The sequence below is a fragment of the Neolamprologus multifasciatus genome, chromosome 10 (assembly GCF_963576455.1).
Source record: "Neolamprologus multifasciatus chromosome 10, fNeoMul1.2, whole genome shotgun sequence".
NCBI lineage: Eukaryota > Metazoa > Chordata > Actinopteri > Cichliformes > Cichlidae > Neolamprologus > Neolamprologus multifasciatus.
Genome location: NC_140448.1, coordinates 16,331,123 through 16,345,906, shown reverse-complemented (window position 1 = coordinate 16,345,906; position 14,784 = coordinate 16,331,123). Strand labels below are relative to the sequence as shown.

Genomic DNA, 14,784 nt, shown 5'->3' with positions numbered 1-14,784 from the left:
TAGAAACATACAGTACATTGTTATTCCATAATATTTAATTTAAATTGAGGACTTTTAAAAGATCCTAATTATTTCCTTAAGACATCATGAGTAACGAGGAAAGGATTTTAACGTGACGAGCATGGCAAACAAGGTGAGCGCTTCTAGCCGGTTTCTCTTTGCACAGTGGAAATGGAGCACAGTGTTGCCGCTGTGCTCCATTAGGGGGCAGTGTCATAGCTTTTATAGCACGAAGTGTCCTCCAAATTACAGTCGAAGAAAGCAGCCGGGCTGACCAATCGTAATTGTGAAGTAATGCCACCGGTTGTAAACAGTGTTAGCTGTTTAGTGTGAGCGCAGGTTAAACTGGAGGGACCGAACACAGTGCTTCACGTTTTACTGCATAGGTACGTGTCACCGCTGTAGGTCACTGTGAGAAAATAACAACAGACAGTATGAGCTGGTCACTGTGAGCAGCCATAACAGTTAGCTTCCATAGAGCTAATGTTAGCTACGTGTGTTCTGGAAGCATCCGCGACAGGCACGGCTGTCGCTATGGTTACGCACTGTTGTCCTACTGAGGGAAAGTGGTTGGTTGGTGTTCAAGTTTCATTTAGGCCCCAACTTTCTTCTCTTTCAACCATATCTTTCAGGAAGGTGGAGTAAGCAGGTGTTGCTTAGCGAAATGGTGCAACTTCACGTGAAGCGTGGAGACGAAAGCCTTTTTCTTTTTAACACCACCGTGGACATCCCTCTGGAAACTCTGATCCAGCAAATTACTGCCATTTACAACGGAAGGCTCAAAGTAGAGAGACTATGTTCAGGTGAAAACACACCCTCGGTGCTGCCACGACTTAAACCTACACCTCACTACTGTTGAAACTTTACATCAGTGCTGGTGCACTCTATTTTGACCAGTTTCGTGTCTCTGAGTTCCCTAAATAGCATAATTTAATCCTGTAAGTGGACCTCTGACAAAGATCTGCTTGTTCCTCTGTGTGCCCTCAGAGATTCCCGAGCTTGTAGACCATGGCATCTCACTGCCACCCAACATGCAGGGGCTGACAGAGGAGCAGATTGAGGAGCTAAACCTGAGGGATGAATGGGGAGAAAAGTGCATCCCCAGTGGAGGCTCTGTGTTTAGAAAGGATGAGATTGGGAGGAGGAATGGACAAGGTGAGACTGTAACATCCGTTTGGGTTTGCATGATTTAATATAGCTCTGTAGTTAAAGCCTTGTTTCCTGACTTTGTGCAATTATATGAAATGATATCTGATAGCATGTAACAGCTGTAGATAATAACACTCAAATTTCCTTTATAAAGATGACAATTTTGCAAGCAATCCTTTTTATTTGCAAGAATGCATGTTTAAACCATCCCTTTGCCTTCTACTAGCGCCTAATGATAAAATGAAAGAGGTGCTGATGAGAACGGTGGAGGCTGCAACGGCGCTCATCTCCAAAGTGAGTTATTTGCTTTAACGGTTGATTGTTACTTTTTGCTTTGTTCAAAAAGGGGGTCACAAACAAATTACATCATTCTCTTTATCATGCAGAAACAAGTTCAAGCCAATGTTTGTGTCACTGTGGAAATGATAAAGGAAGCACTGGATCAGCTAAGGGGGGCGGTCATGATCGTGTACCCCATGGGGCTGCCTCCTCACGACCCAATCAGGATGGAATTAGAGGACAAGGAAGACCTTTCAGGAACACAGGTGAAACAGCTGAAATGGAGGCTGATGGCCACATAAAATTAGCAGAAGCATTTAACTTAACTGCTATAGGAATTTTTATCTTCCATTTATAGTATGATCATTGGAGGTGTTATTTTAAAAAGGTGTTTTATTTTTAAATTAATTTGAAGCTCATGAAATTGCCTTCGCCCTCTCTCAACTGTTTCTGCTACTTTTCTCTTCATCTCAGGCGTCTCTGCAGGTGATCACAGAGGACGAATGCCAGCTGTGGTGGGCTGCCAAAGAGATGCAGAGGGGCAAAAAACTGCAGGACTACATTGGCAGAAATGAAAAGACAAAGCTAGTGGTTAAAATCCAAAAGGTGAGAGCCATTTCAATCTAAAGTATGTTTGAGGCCCGTGACCTTCATCATATCCTACTTATGTTTTTGAGAGTTTTTTTTTTTTTTTAAATCCTTTTGCTATTTGCTTTAGAAAGGACAGGGGGCGCCAGCGAGAGAACCTGTGATCACCGATGAGCAGCAGAAACAGATGATGATGCACTATTACAGAAGGCAGGAAGAGCTCAAGGTGAGGAAATGTGTCACATGTTATAAACATTTGGCTTTGAACAAACATTCTAATCTTTTCTTTGTCACATTTTTAGAAACTGGAGGAGGCGGACGATGATAGCTACCTGGACTCGGAGTGGTCAGACAGGCAGGCCCTCAAAAGACAGTTTCAGGGTCTCACTAATATCAAATGGGGGCCGAGATGAAGACCAGCAACACTCTACAAACCCACCTCGGAGCCACTTCTGTCATCTGGAGTTCAACAGCTCTGTATTCAGCTGTACAAGTTGCCTTTTCAAAATCTTAAAATGAGCTTCCTCTTGGTCTCATGTGACATCATCCAGATAGTACTAATGATTCAGCCTGTGTGCTCTTATATCTTGGAGTTTCTCCTACTCTGTAACCGTCCTGAAGTTCAGATCCTGACATAATGTGAAACTGAGGCTGGTGTTTGATTTATTTAAATATAAATTTGCTCCCAGTGTTCCTTTATCATTTTCACCATGTTGTTTTTTATTAAATCTGTACAAAAAATAAAGTTTATTCCGTGTTTATATATTTTGATCACGTGAACACAAAAATTTATCAATATCAGTAGTTTTACATCCCTGGGAGTGCAGGGACAAGGATGCTACACCTTTCCTCTCTTTGTCTTCTCGGTAATGAGACAAACAAACGCCTGTGAAAGTTGCTCGCAGTCAGGAAGTTTCCACACAGTTCAAGTCATCCCAGCAGGACTGAGAAAGGTGTAGAGTTCAGACTGAGTTGTCATCCCCTTGAACTTTTGACGGAGACGAAGTAGTTATCCAGAGAGTTCTATCAAGTTTCACAAAATGCCTCCAAAAAGTCTGAAATTCTCTTAAAGTTTTTTCTTTTTTGATTGGTCAAAGCTTTACTCTAGAAGATTATATAAACCTCATCACCAAAGGTGCTGTCACTTGCTTTGTATTAAGTCCGCAGTGGATGATCCAATCAAAGAATATCTAATAGGAGGCGATAAGGAAACATCTGTCATAAAGTTATCACTAGTCTCAGAGAATACCTTAGACTTGAACATTTGTTATTTTTCCTTGGAATGTTATCCCCCTCCTCCTGATTCTTTTTTTTGTAAAACATCAAATGGTCTTTACATGCATTTGTATTTCTTAGTTTAGTGATCTCTTTAGATTACAGGATCTGTTCCCTGATATGTTCTTCGGTTTATATCACAAACAGCCGCTATGAGACTGCTTGATCAGGAATTAGTGCAGTAATACACCCTCTGGCCGCTTAATTAGCTACACCAGTTCAAGAGATGCAAATATCTAATCAGTCACTCACATGACAGCAAGTAATGAATAGCCAGACTTCTTCCAGCTGATAGGAAACAGTAACTCAAATAAGCATCTTTGAAGCAGAGGACCACATCGGCTGCTGCTCCTGTCAGCTACGAGCACGAAACTGAGGTTACAATTCACACAGGGTCACCGAAATTGGACTGTAAAGACTGTAAAATCACGGTCAGCTGTGACATTTGGATTGAAGGTGAGAATTTGGTGTAAACATCTTTAAAGTATAAATCCATCATGCATTGTGTTAACAGTGATGGTGTAATGTCCTTGGCACGGCTGGTGCAAATATTGTAGCTGACCATGTCCGGCCCTGTATGACCACAGTGTACCCATCTTCCCATGGCTGCTTAACGAGCCGTGCCACAAAGCTCAAGTCATCTCACACTGGATCTTGAACTTGACAGTGAGTTTACAGCACTCAAATGACCTTCCTAGTCACGGGATATTAGTCCAATAGATGTCGTGGAACGAAGATTCCACATGGATATGCAGCTGACAAATCTGTAGTGACTGCGTGATGCTATCATGTCAATACGAACCAAATATGGATCAAAATGTCAGCATCTGTGCTGAAGAATTAATGAAGTTTTAAATGCAAAAAGGGGACCAACCTGGTACTAGCCTGTGAACCTGATAAAGTCGTTGGTGAATGCTTTTTTGTTTGTTTGTTTGCTGGGTTTTGTTTTGGGTTTTTTTTTACAATAAATAATGTATCAGCCTGAAATGTTAAAGCTATATTTAGTGGTGAGTCTGTATAAATGCAAAAGACATAAAACTTTGTTGATCATGGAAACTTTTGAAAACTTTTTCTTCACATACATATTGTACGCAAAAATGGCAAAACACAACAAACTGCAATGTTAAAAAAGGAGCTTCTTGCGGTGGTGATCAGTATACCTGCTGGAAAAAAAACACCAGATGCTGAGTAGCATCCACAGGTCATGAGTTATTTAACACGAGCTGCCATTCAGATAGGCGTTCATCCAGATCTCCTGCATGATCATCTCTCTGCGCTCAATCCTCTCCGCCCGCTCGGCCGCTTCGCTCACATAAGTCACTTCCTCCCAACCGTATATAGCCTTCCTTTCCGTGGCTGAGAGCAAAGATCTTTCCGTTCCCTCGTGGTCATCTTCTTCTTCATCTGTGTCATCCTCATCCTCGTCATCTTCCTGATATTTAACAGTAGGGCTTCCCGGCTTGGGTGCAAGTCTGTGATCTCTGACCCAGCGTGCCCTGCAGGTCACTCGAACAGATACAGCCAGCAGGGTGAGCAGGAGACCAACACACACGCTGGAGGTAAACAGCAGAGCTGCCATTTCAGGATGCTCTGTGTAGGAAACAAAGAGGGGGAGTTGCGATAAAGCATGGATTGGGAGTTAGTTCATGAGCGCATGCGTGTCGATACCTTTGATGTAAGCATATGTCAGGAGAGAGTTGCTCATCATCGCTCCTGAGTTGTCAGGCCTTCTTGAGCCTTTAGGAAAGGGCTCCTCCAGATCTGCAGGAGAAGATTGTGAAGATTACAAGTACGATGTGAAGAAGTCACAATAAAATCTTGGAACTGCGTGGACGGCATGACGCTGTTGTACCTTTTTCTGTGCCCACGCTAGGAGATGAGGTGAGGCTTACTATGTTGGGGTCTGCCACCCTTAGTAAACTCTGCGGTACTATTGGGAAAAGGACAGAAGAAGTCTTTGTATCGCTGTGAACAAAATGACTCAGTGGCTCAGTAGACCGTTTTAAACAAGCTACTTCTCACATCCAAACTGAGCCAACAATGGAGTTACACATTCAGATCAAAAATACTTTCCCTACTATTGTATTAATAATAAATGTCCTTCAAGGCTAACGCACATTGTTTTGCTCTATATGGAGCCAACACATCCAGTCAGAAGAATTCTTTCAACACCAGGCTCCAAATTACGATGCATGAATGTGACCTCGATGGCATTTGTGCCAATCACAGGAAGTTTATCAGGATGTCAACTCCAACTCACAAATCAGTTGCTCACAGTCCAATCTTCCCCTGCTACTGCGCTCTTGGGTGTGATGGAATAAGAACAGCTGATGGCTGGGATCAGCTGATAAGAATCCAGAGTGGGAAGTTAGAAATGTTCACCGATGGAGCTACCGCGTAATGAACGAGACCAAAACAAAAACCTTCCTTTGTGTACGTGCTCCTACTTTAAAACAGCTATGTTCAATTCATCACAGGGGTTGCAATGAAGGTGAATGAGGAAACAGAAAGGGTCCTACCACAAGAATAGATCACACTGAGGTACTTCCTGGTTCCTGGAAAGCATGGGTCCCTAAAGGTCTGGTTGCTGACGGGAACAGCACACTTCTGTTTGCTGTAGCAGGACTTGGAGACCAAGTGTACGGCCTCGTGGTTCAGACACTCTGCAGGGAAAGAGTCAATTGCAAAAAGAGTTACTGAATAAGAAACATCGATTAACTGTAGTTAATCCATCCATTGTCTTCCGCTTATCTATATCAGGGTCGTGGGAGGGGCTTGAGCCTATCTCAGCTATTGTAGGGCAAGAGGCGGGGTGCACCCTGGACAGGTCGCCAATGTGACACAGGACTAACATAGTTGTGGTTAAATTTGAATAAAATCAAAAGCATCCAGAGACCTAACTGTATCCTGTCATTTTACAATGTGAAATCAGTCACGTACAGTTTGAATGTCACACCAGGAAATGTTCCCAGAACAAAATGATAACAATGGCTGGGACACACTCAAATGAGTAAATGTATTATTCCATTATTCATGTTATTATCTGCGCCTGCTTTTTCATGCTATGGGAAATGTCAAGACAGATATTTGTTTATGATAACATCAGAACATTTTCTTCTGCTTAACCAGGTCTGCGAACAGCAGCAATTAAATAAGTATCCCTCCACAAACTGCCACCTTATCACGGTCCCACACACAGAAGTTTCACAAGATTATACAATGAATTATTTAATTATTGAGAAGCAATATGTCGCCCTTTTTAAACTTTCACAGTGCTGTACTCTAAATGTAAAACAAACTGCGTCCTCTTTAACTTATTCATGCATCTTGAGACCTTTCATTCCTGGAATCGTCTGCTAGAAACTCACCAAACGGGGGTGGTCTTGTCAGGTGTGAGGGACAGGTGTCGGTGTGACCCAGCCTTCGCCCATAGACAGCTGCATAGATGTTCAGCAGCCTGGGGGGCTTACAGCGCAGGACCATGGTTTCTCCTTCACACACCACATGTCTTTTGTGTTCAGCTGAGTGAGGGGGAAAAAAGGAGTAAAGACAACTTGGAGGAGGGTCTGATGGTGGTAGGAAACTAACGGCTGAAATTGGGTGTGGGGAGGATTTTAATGTGTGGCCGTGTAGCTATTCGCTTAAGAATGTGTGAGGAAACTTGTGCTGAAACAAAATTTGACCCGATTAACTCACTAGGTTTACACTTGTAGTCCACATGGAGGTATTTGGTAGTGCCGGGGCAGGGGTCCTTCCCAAATAGCAGGTGATTGACAGGCATCTGGCAGTCTCTGTGGCTCTGACACTCCGACAAAAGCTTCTGCACAATAAACATGGACGACAGTCAGCAAACACCATCCACAGTGAAGGAAGGACAACCAAATCAGATGCAAAGAGCCAAGCTTATGCACCGGCTGGTTGACATGGCGATTTTGAGACTGCGTGAAAGTGACGAGCAGCCACTAAGTAACAGCTGACCCAGTGAGAGTGAAAACAGCTCTTTACCCCACATATAACATGCACCTGTAGGGCTGTGAAAGCTGAGCAGCTGCGATTGTGTGCCCCGAGTGGAGGGTGTGGAGCTACTCTGCAAAGCTGCATCTCGCTGCTCCCGTAGAAGGCAGACTGGATAGAGATGGTGGAGTGGCGTGGACAGTGGAGCCGCAGAGGTTGTCCATCACACGCGTGGGCAGAGTGGCTGGTAATGATCCTGGACAGGTAGTCTGTTAGACAGAAGACATGTATGCATGCACAGAAGGGAGACTTTGCTAATTTTACACATTACATTCAGAATTTCACCTAAAAAAACTAAACTGCAGTAATTTATTAGCTACATAAATAAAACACATTTTTTCTTGGATCTACTGCATCAGTAGCTGCGGAGCAGGTTGCGTGGCCTCTTTGGCGCTCTTGCAGGTGTCTCAGGTTGCTTTAAAAAAAAAAATCACTGTGGTCTTGCCTCACTCACTGTCTTTTTTTTTTTTTAAAGTGGCATATTCGGCGAACCGGCATTCAACAAACATAACTTACTGATTCCAAGGTGTTTAGCTGAACATGTGCACAGTGTATCTAAAGATAAATACATTTATAAATCCAACACTGGGGAGATGGTTCAGATAAAACACTAGAGTATGAGAAGAAATGCTGCACAATCATTTTGTCAGCTTTACCAATACAGCAAGAAGACACAAAATAGAGAATTAAGATGTTACATTATACCATTCAGGCTTTCTTGCTGTATCATGAACACCAGCACTGAGAAAGAGTACAGCCACATTATCTATAACCCCCCCCCCCCCCCCCACCACCCCCCAACCCCACTGGCAGCTGTTATTACACACCATATAACAGTGGGGCTCATACCCAACCTGCTGTAACAGAAATACTTCGTGTTCTCATTGTCTGCACGACCAACACCACCACCCTGTATCTGTGACGTGGGGGGCCACATCACCATCATCTTACCTGAGAAGTCAGCCAGTCCACTCATGTTTCTGGTCCACAGGAGTAAAGTCAGACAGAAGAGGCTGTGGCTCCAGTCCAGTCCGCGACAACGGGTCCAGCTCATGACTCGCATCCCCCGTCTCACTGATCATATTAAAAGCTGGGACGCTTAAAAAAAACCCACCGTAGGACTTCCCAGACTTCACAAGAACCCACGCCGGATGGTGAAGGCGCTCAAAGAGGCCGCGATACCGAGCGTCATCTCTGTGTCGCCTGAGCTGAGATCAAATCACTTCTTCATCCGTCTTCACCTGCAGCACAGGAGAGAGAGAAAAACAGCGGCCGTTTGGGGTTGAGTAAGATCTGTGTGCAGCAGCAGCAGCAGCAGCAGCAGCAATGGACCACAGAGGAGGTTGGGAATAGCAGCTGCGCAACAAGTTGTTCAAAACTGACAGACGAGGTGACAGATCCGAGCGACGCGTGGAGTGGCGAGTCTCCCACGGCGACTTCCCAAACGCTCAAGCCCGCAGATCCGTGAATGGATCCATGTGGAAACTGAAGGCGACCCACAGTAACAGCTGAGCGGGAATCAAAATGTGGGCGTGGCGCATAAAACTATTTTAAAGGGAAGAAGGGCGACACACTCGCTGGTAATGACGCACTGGCTCCCTCCCCCTCCGCGAGGCACATGTTTACTTTTTGGAACTTGCTGTTTTATTCTGCCCGTTTCCTTCGCCTTTCTCTACAATTCCTGAGTTTTGTTTTATTTTTCCACATCATAGCTTTATACCAGTGTATTATATTTGGCGGAATATTTCGGCTTTCTTCACATATTCATCTTACATCTTCACAAAAGTAATAGAAAAACTCTCATAGGACATTGTGCAAAGGTTTAATCAGTAGAAAACCTCTTAGAATTAGAAGTGCCAAATTTTGAGGTTTTTAAGTGACATTTTGATTCAGTTTCTTCTCATAATCTGTTGACACCCTAACCATGGCGCCTTTCAGTGAAGCTGGGGGCCTACTGGGTAAACTGCTCCCCAGCCCGCATCCATGACCCACTCCATGGTAACCAGTCAGTCTCCGTGTCAGACTGCACAGCAGACGTACAACAGTCAAACTGACAGAGACAGTTGGGGTCTCCACGCTCAGCTCCACATAAGTGGGAGAGAGGCAAGGGTGGGTTTGGATCACAAGGGGGGTATTTTGCATATAAACTGGACAAGTTTGCTGCATTCTCCGTATTTTGGCTCCGTGTGCTCAGGCAGTGGCCCCAAAACCACTTTTACGTGCAGTTATCCTTCCAAAGCCTGTGGAAGTCTGCTGTCTATCACAAAAGGTTTCCTGCACTTTGTTTTTAAGACATAATATAGCCATCTAGGCTAGTCAGTAAAATAACAGTGGCACGTGGGTAAACAAGAAATTCATGTAATGAGGTAGTGGAAAGGCTTCTGAAATGTGTTGATGATGCAGTCTTTTTTAGTATAGTATAGAAATAATGCTTTTTATTATAATTTCTTTTGTTCAAGACAACTACATCAACATTCACCACAGGTGACCTATCAGTAATAACACAGACTATAAATCAGGGGTGTCAAACATAGACCTGGGGCCCAGAATTGGCTGGAAAAAAGCTCAAATCTGACCCCACTGGGCAGCTTTGGAAAATTTCAAGGAAATCTTTGGATTTTTAACTGTATATTTACAAGTTTTACAGCTTCTTCTACAGATAAAGACCTCCACCATGGCCATTTATACTACACCAAAGTAATAAGCAATAGAAAAATAATGAAATAATGTAAAGTTTCACTTTTCCGGGCAGTGAAATACCACAACCTTTCCTGTTATTTTCACACATTTACTTCTTACAATTTAGTTGTGTTGGCAGATTTGAGAAGCTTCTCTGGTCCAGCCCACTAAAGATCAAGGTGGGCTGTATGTAGCTCATGATGTAAGAGGAGTTTGACATTCCTGCTATAAGTATTTGGGAGACAAACATCTTTTACGTGGTTACCAAATCCTGTTTTTTTTTTTTAAATGTTGCCATCACAACAAAACTATTCATTTAATGCCATCTACCATCTCTGTATTTGGGCAGAAAGATCAGACTCTCACGACATGTTGTTAGTACTTCTTCGGAGGGGATACAACCCCTCATTTAGACTGCAGTGAACAGAAAATAAAGACAACGCTCTTGATTTGTGTTAATGATGTCTGTAACAAACAGGAAGAGGTGCAGGAACAGAAAACAGATGAAGCCAAATGTTTTTGTTCACCCCCCTAGTTCTTTCTTTACTGCAGAGAGGTCACAGTGCCAGTGAAATACTCTAATAGGTAACTGTGAAATAAAGAGAAATGTAAAGAATAATATTGACAAGACTTTAAAGCTAGAAGTTTTGAAAAAAGTGCCTCTGAGCAGCTCTTACTTTTAGAGCACAAGGAGACTTTTGTCTCTGCACAGATCTGTTGGGTTGCATAAAAAGAAGCCAGAAGGTGGGTGTCAAAGCAAAGAAATTTAAGTGACTTTTATTATTTAACAAACACAGTAAATAATACAGTAACATTAGACAAATCTTCATTTAAAATCCACATTCATCTCAAGCTGGGAATCAAGTGCAGCCTGAAAACAAACAAAGAAATGGGATCAAATTCAATAAATCAGCCACCACATCTCATCCATTATTGAGCCAGTTTTTAGGATGATTACCAGCTCTCTTTTTGCCTCTTCTATCTTCACTTGAGCCAGAGACGGGCTCTGTTTAGAAGAGGAAAAACAAAATTCAGAAACCCAAATTCAGGATGTTTGTTTCCACACATCTGAACACAGTTCAACCCTTTCCTTCAGGGTGGTTTTAATAAAGTCATTTGTGCGCCAAAAAACATTACCCAAAAGGATAAAGACAGATTAAGGGGTTTGGTCGTGGAGTCTTTAAAAGTCAGTAACAGAGTGAAAACAAACATACCGGGCTCAGGTCCATGTAGGGCTCCAGTTTCTTCTTTAAGGGGATTATTTCTTTTTTCAGCTCGGTGACTTCCTGTAGAGAGAAAAATAAGATGACACTTTCAGACCCTCTAAGCAGACGGTATTACATTTTCATTTCCATGGCAATGAATGGGGGCGCATGTGGAAAAGCTGAAATACCTCTGACAGCTGCACAAGAGCCTGGTGGGTGATAGACTTGTCCATGTTCCTGGATACAAGCTGAGCCTGCAGGACAGAAAGAGCAGAATAAAACCAGTGATCTTTAGAATATCTGCTCCCTCCTGACATTAACAGGAACTCTTGGACCTGTTCTGCAGAAACATCTCTGTTCTCTAAACTAGCGGCAGTAACGTGATGCACACATTATATTTGGGAGATCAAACACTTATGCATAACAAAAAATCTGGAAAACTGGTCATCCCAATGAGGAAAACGGTGCATTTTTCTACACCTTTTCTTATATTTTTTGAAACCTTTATCTCTTTTTTGTGGTAGTGTCGTCAACACATCATACCATCCCTCAAACTCTTTTTGTTTTTTAATATTTTATCTTCTGCATCTTTTCTCCTTTACTATGATCATTCTTAGAGTTTTATATACATAAAATTGATCTTTTTGGCTTCTGATGATGGATATTTTTACTGTAACTGGAGGGTAACTGTACCTCTTAAGCTGCAGAGCAAAATCTTATTTGTACATTTTGTTATAGTTTCTCATCCAAAGCAAACCTCCCATTAATTTAGTCAACACAAAGAAACACAGAGCACTTTTAAATATCTTGATGTTCTGCAAAAATGGTACAGGCAGTATTATCACTAGCTCTTCTTTCTTTTTCAAACTGCCTCAGATATCACTGCAATATACACATTATTCAGTCTGCCTACTGGAGTACTGGTAATGGAAGTACAAGTAGCCAATCACAACTCAGAGCATCAAGACCATCTGCTGAAGTTCAAACAGAGCATCAGAATGAGCAAGAAATGGGATTAAAGTGACTTTGAACCTGGTTGATGGTTGGAGGTGCAGACAGGAGTACTGTATTATTGTAGCTTCTGGCTGAAAACGCCTCATTGATGCCAGACGGGAAGGACCAGACTGCATTGAGCTGACAGGAAGTAACTCAAATAACCACTCGTTACAACCAAGGTATGCAGAAGAACCTCTCTGAATATAATACAACTAAGCTTGCAGCAGATGAGCTACAGCAGAAGAAGACTACACTGGGTGCCACTCCTGTCAGCTAAGATCAGGAAACTGAGGCAACAATTTGCCTGGGCTAAGAAAAAATTGGATTTCTAAAAAAAGATATGAAAAATGATATGAAAAAAAGCCTGGTCTCATGAGAAAAAAGGGGTCCAACTCTACACTAACAAGGTATACCTAATGAAACAGAAACAACATACCTCGCACCGCTCCCGTCTGTTACTGAGCTCGTTCACCTTTGCTGTCACAAAATCCATTTTGAGCAGCTTCTCCTCAGCTTTAGCGCTCTCCACTGCCTGATCTTTGACAGTTTTATTGATATCCCTGAAAATTAAGATTGCCAGTATTACAAAATATGCTACATATCATCCATATAAGAACAGGTCAGTGTCATCCTCTGTGTACCTACTCTTGTAAACTTCCCCGGAGCACCAGAGTTGCCCCGAGTCTTTTTCTGAGGGCCCGGAGCTCTCTCTCAAGTCTTCTATTTGACTTCTCCGCTTCCAGAAGTTCACTAGTGAGGTTGTTTACAGCTGGCATAAAGCTGCACACAAGATGATGAGACACAAGCCACTTTATCTCACCCTGTTTTTTTAAACTGGCCAACTTCATTGAATTAGGGACTCAGAAAAAAAAACATACCTGTCCAGTGAAGTGTCTCTCACTCCAAGCACCATAGCATTGTCTACTAAAGCAGATAAGCAGTCAGCAACTGGCTTTGACAAACTGGCAGAGGACAGGCCAACACTTTGTAGAAGAACATCCTGGAGATGAGCACCTGAGTGGAGAAAACACTGAAAACTTTAAGGTGGAAGTTAATGTCTCACATAAATAGCACAGAGAAAAGTAAATCATTATAAATAAAGCCTTATTAATATCATTTGTAACCACTTGGATTTTGTTTAATATTTTTGGCCGATATGCATCAGAGGATGAGTACCACAGTGCAAAAGTAAGACAGATGAGGCATCAGGCAAACATACAAAGAGAAAACTAAGATGAACAGTTAAATGGTTTTAATGTAGAAATCATTGTATACTGTTTATTACTTCACTAACAGTATCTGTTCACTAGTTTAAGACTAGACAAATGTGTTTCTGTATACCAAGTATAATGTGAGCACACTTTATAATACACCACACGTTACAGTGTAAAGGTTGCAGGCACTTTGAATTTTTAATTTCTCATCCATCACATAATAGCCATGTGCAAAAGTCAGTCCTGAAAGAGTTGGAGTAACCATGATGAACGTTTCGCTGCCTGCAACATCATTTGTGAGGAAAACGGGATGCTGGTGGGAGGACCTGCCAGTTCTGGTGTTCTCAGGCGAATGCCAGTTAATCTGCATGGTATTCGGTTGTGAGCACAGGTCCCACTAAAGGACTTCAGACCTTAATGCCACCGTCATAGTGTCTGTGTTTAGGTTTGGTAACAAAACATGCACATGATTAGCCCACTGGAGGTAATTTTGCAGGGCTCTGGCAGCACTCCTTTTGTCCCTCCTCACACAAAGGGGCCGATACTGATCTCACTGCTCGGTCGATGCCCTTCAACCCTGTCCAGCTCTCCTGGTGTCACCACTGTTTTGAGACCACGATGGAAGATACAGCAAACCGTACTGATGTACCATCCTGGAGAAGTCGCACTCTCTCTGCTGCCTGTGAATGACCTGCATCTACCCTATCAGCAGTTTCTGCCTCCTGCTTGGACAGACTGATATTCCTGAACTTTAACTGACTTTCTATTATACTGTCACCTGCTAAATGCCTTTAAAATGAGTGCAAGTGCACTTGGATGCTGTCTTAAACCCACAGCATATTTACCCCCCCAGATTAAATGAACTTTGTATAACTGCCTGTAAATTACTCACCCTCAGCCTGGTACTCTGCTGCTTTCTGTTTGAGGTCCTCTATAAGGAGGGCTGTGTCACTGCAGCGGGCTTCGCTGGACTGGGCGAGCTGGTACAGGATGTCCACTGTCCGTGTGTTGACTTCAAACTGTGGCACAACCTGCTCACCAAACACGGCGCCGAGCCAGCTGTTCACCTGAGGATGCCACAACAAGCAGGGACGTATAAACACGGGGTAGTAGTCAACAGGATATGCACCCGAAACAGAAAAATACCTTCTTAATCTTCTCACACATGACTACTGAAAGGCCGTCACAAACCAAAACAAACGTCTTCTTGAAAACGGCAAATGTTTTCGCGCCCCCAAAATCATTCCAATAACTTCCTAGTTACTGGCCAATGAGAACACAGGGCAAAATCACGTCAAGAAACAAACGAGAGACATATGTTTTTCTATATTTTCTAAGATATTTCATAATACAAAATTAAATAAAAGATAAACAGGCGTAATCAA

General features: G+C 42.7%; 3 protein-coding genes across 4 annotated transcripts; 1 reads left to right on the top strand and 2 right to left on the bottom strand.

The window, feature by feature from the left end:
• Nucleotides 1–242: 242 nt before the first annotated feature.
• cfap298 (cilia and flagella associated protein 298) lies at nucleotides 243–2,761 on the top strand. The gene is made up of 8 exons (XM_085174483.1): nucleotides 243–386; nucleotides 633–803; nucleotides 988–1,155; nucleotides 1,376–1,443; nucleotides 1,536–1,694; nucleotides 1,903–2,034; nucleotides 2,147–2,242; nucleotides 2,319–2,761. Exons 2-8 carry the CDS (start codon nucleotides 665–667, stop codon nucleotides 2,427–2,429), a joined length of 873 nt encoding a protein of 290 aa, XP_085030609.1. The 5' UTR covers nucleotides 243–386; nucleotides 633–664; the 3' UTR covers nucleotides 2,430–2,761.
• A 1,585-nt stretch (nucleotides 2,762–4,346) lies between these two features.
• eva1c (eva-1 homolog C (C. elegans)) lies at nucleotides 4,347–8,983 on the bottom strand. Of its 2 annotated transcripts, XM_085174481.1 has the most exons (10): nucleotides 8,689–8,983; nucleotides 8,257–8,546; nucleotides 7,315–7,514; nucleotides 6,988–7,111; nucleotides 6,660–6,812; nucleotides 5,811–5,954; nucleotides 5,552–5,635; nucleotides 5,144–5,221; nucleotides 4,960–5,052; nucleotides 4,347–4,881 (listed from the first exon to the last, which is right to left on the bottom strand). In XM_085174481.1, the coding sequence occupies exons 2-10, from the start codon at nucleotides 8,366–8,368 to the stop codon at nucleotides 4,505–4,507; spliced, it is 1,365 nt and encodes a 454-aa protein (XP_085030607.1). In that variant the 5' UTR covers nucleotides 8,369–8,546; nucleotides 8,689–8,983; the 3' UTR covers nucleotides 4,347–4,504. The 2 variants fall into 2 exon arrangements, with proteins under 2 accessions (XP_085030607.1, XP_085030608.1); XM_085174482.1 differs by lacking the exon at nucleotides 5,552–5,635 and having other exon boundaries at nucleotides 8,257–8,972.
• A 1,750-nt stretch (nucleotides 8,984–10,733) lies between these two features.
• Nucleotides 10,734–14,677, bottom strand: haus1 (HAUS augmin-like complex, subunit 1). The gene is made up of 9 exons (XM_085174484.1): nucleotides 14,546–14,677; nucleotides 14,292–14,466; nucleotides 13,064–13,199; nucleotides 12,831–12,965; nucleotides 12,622–12,745; nucleotides 11,378–11,443; nucleotides 11,199–11,270; nucleotides 10,943–10,990; nucleotides 10,734–10,855 (listed from the first exon to the last, which is right to left on the bottom strand). The coding sequence occupies exons 1-9, from the start codon at nucleotides 14,564–14,566 to the stop codon at nucleotides 10,811–10,813; spliced, it is 822 nt and encodes a 273-aa protein (XP_085030610.1). The 5' UTR covers nucleotides 14,567–14,677; the 3' UTR covers nucleotides 10,734–10,810.
• Nucleotides 14,678–14,784: the final 107 nt, after the last annotated feature.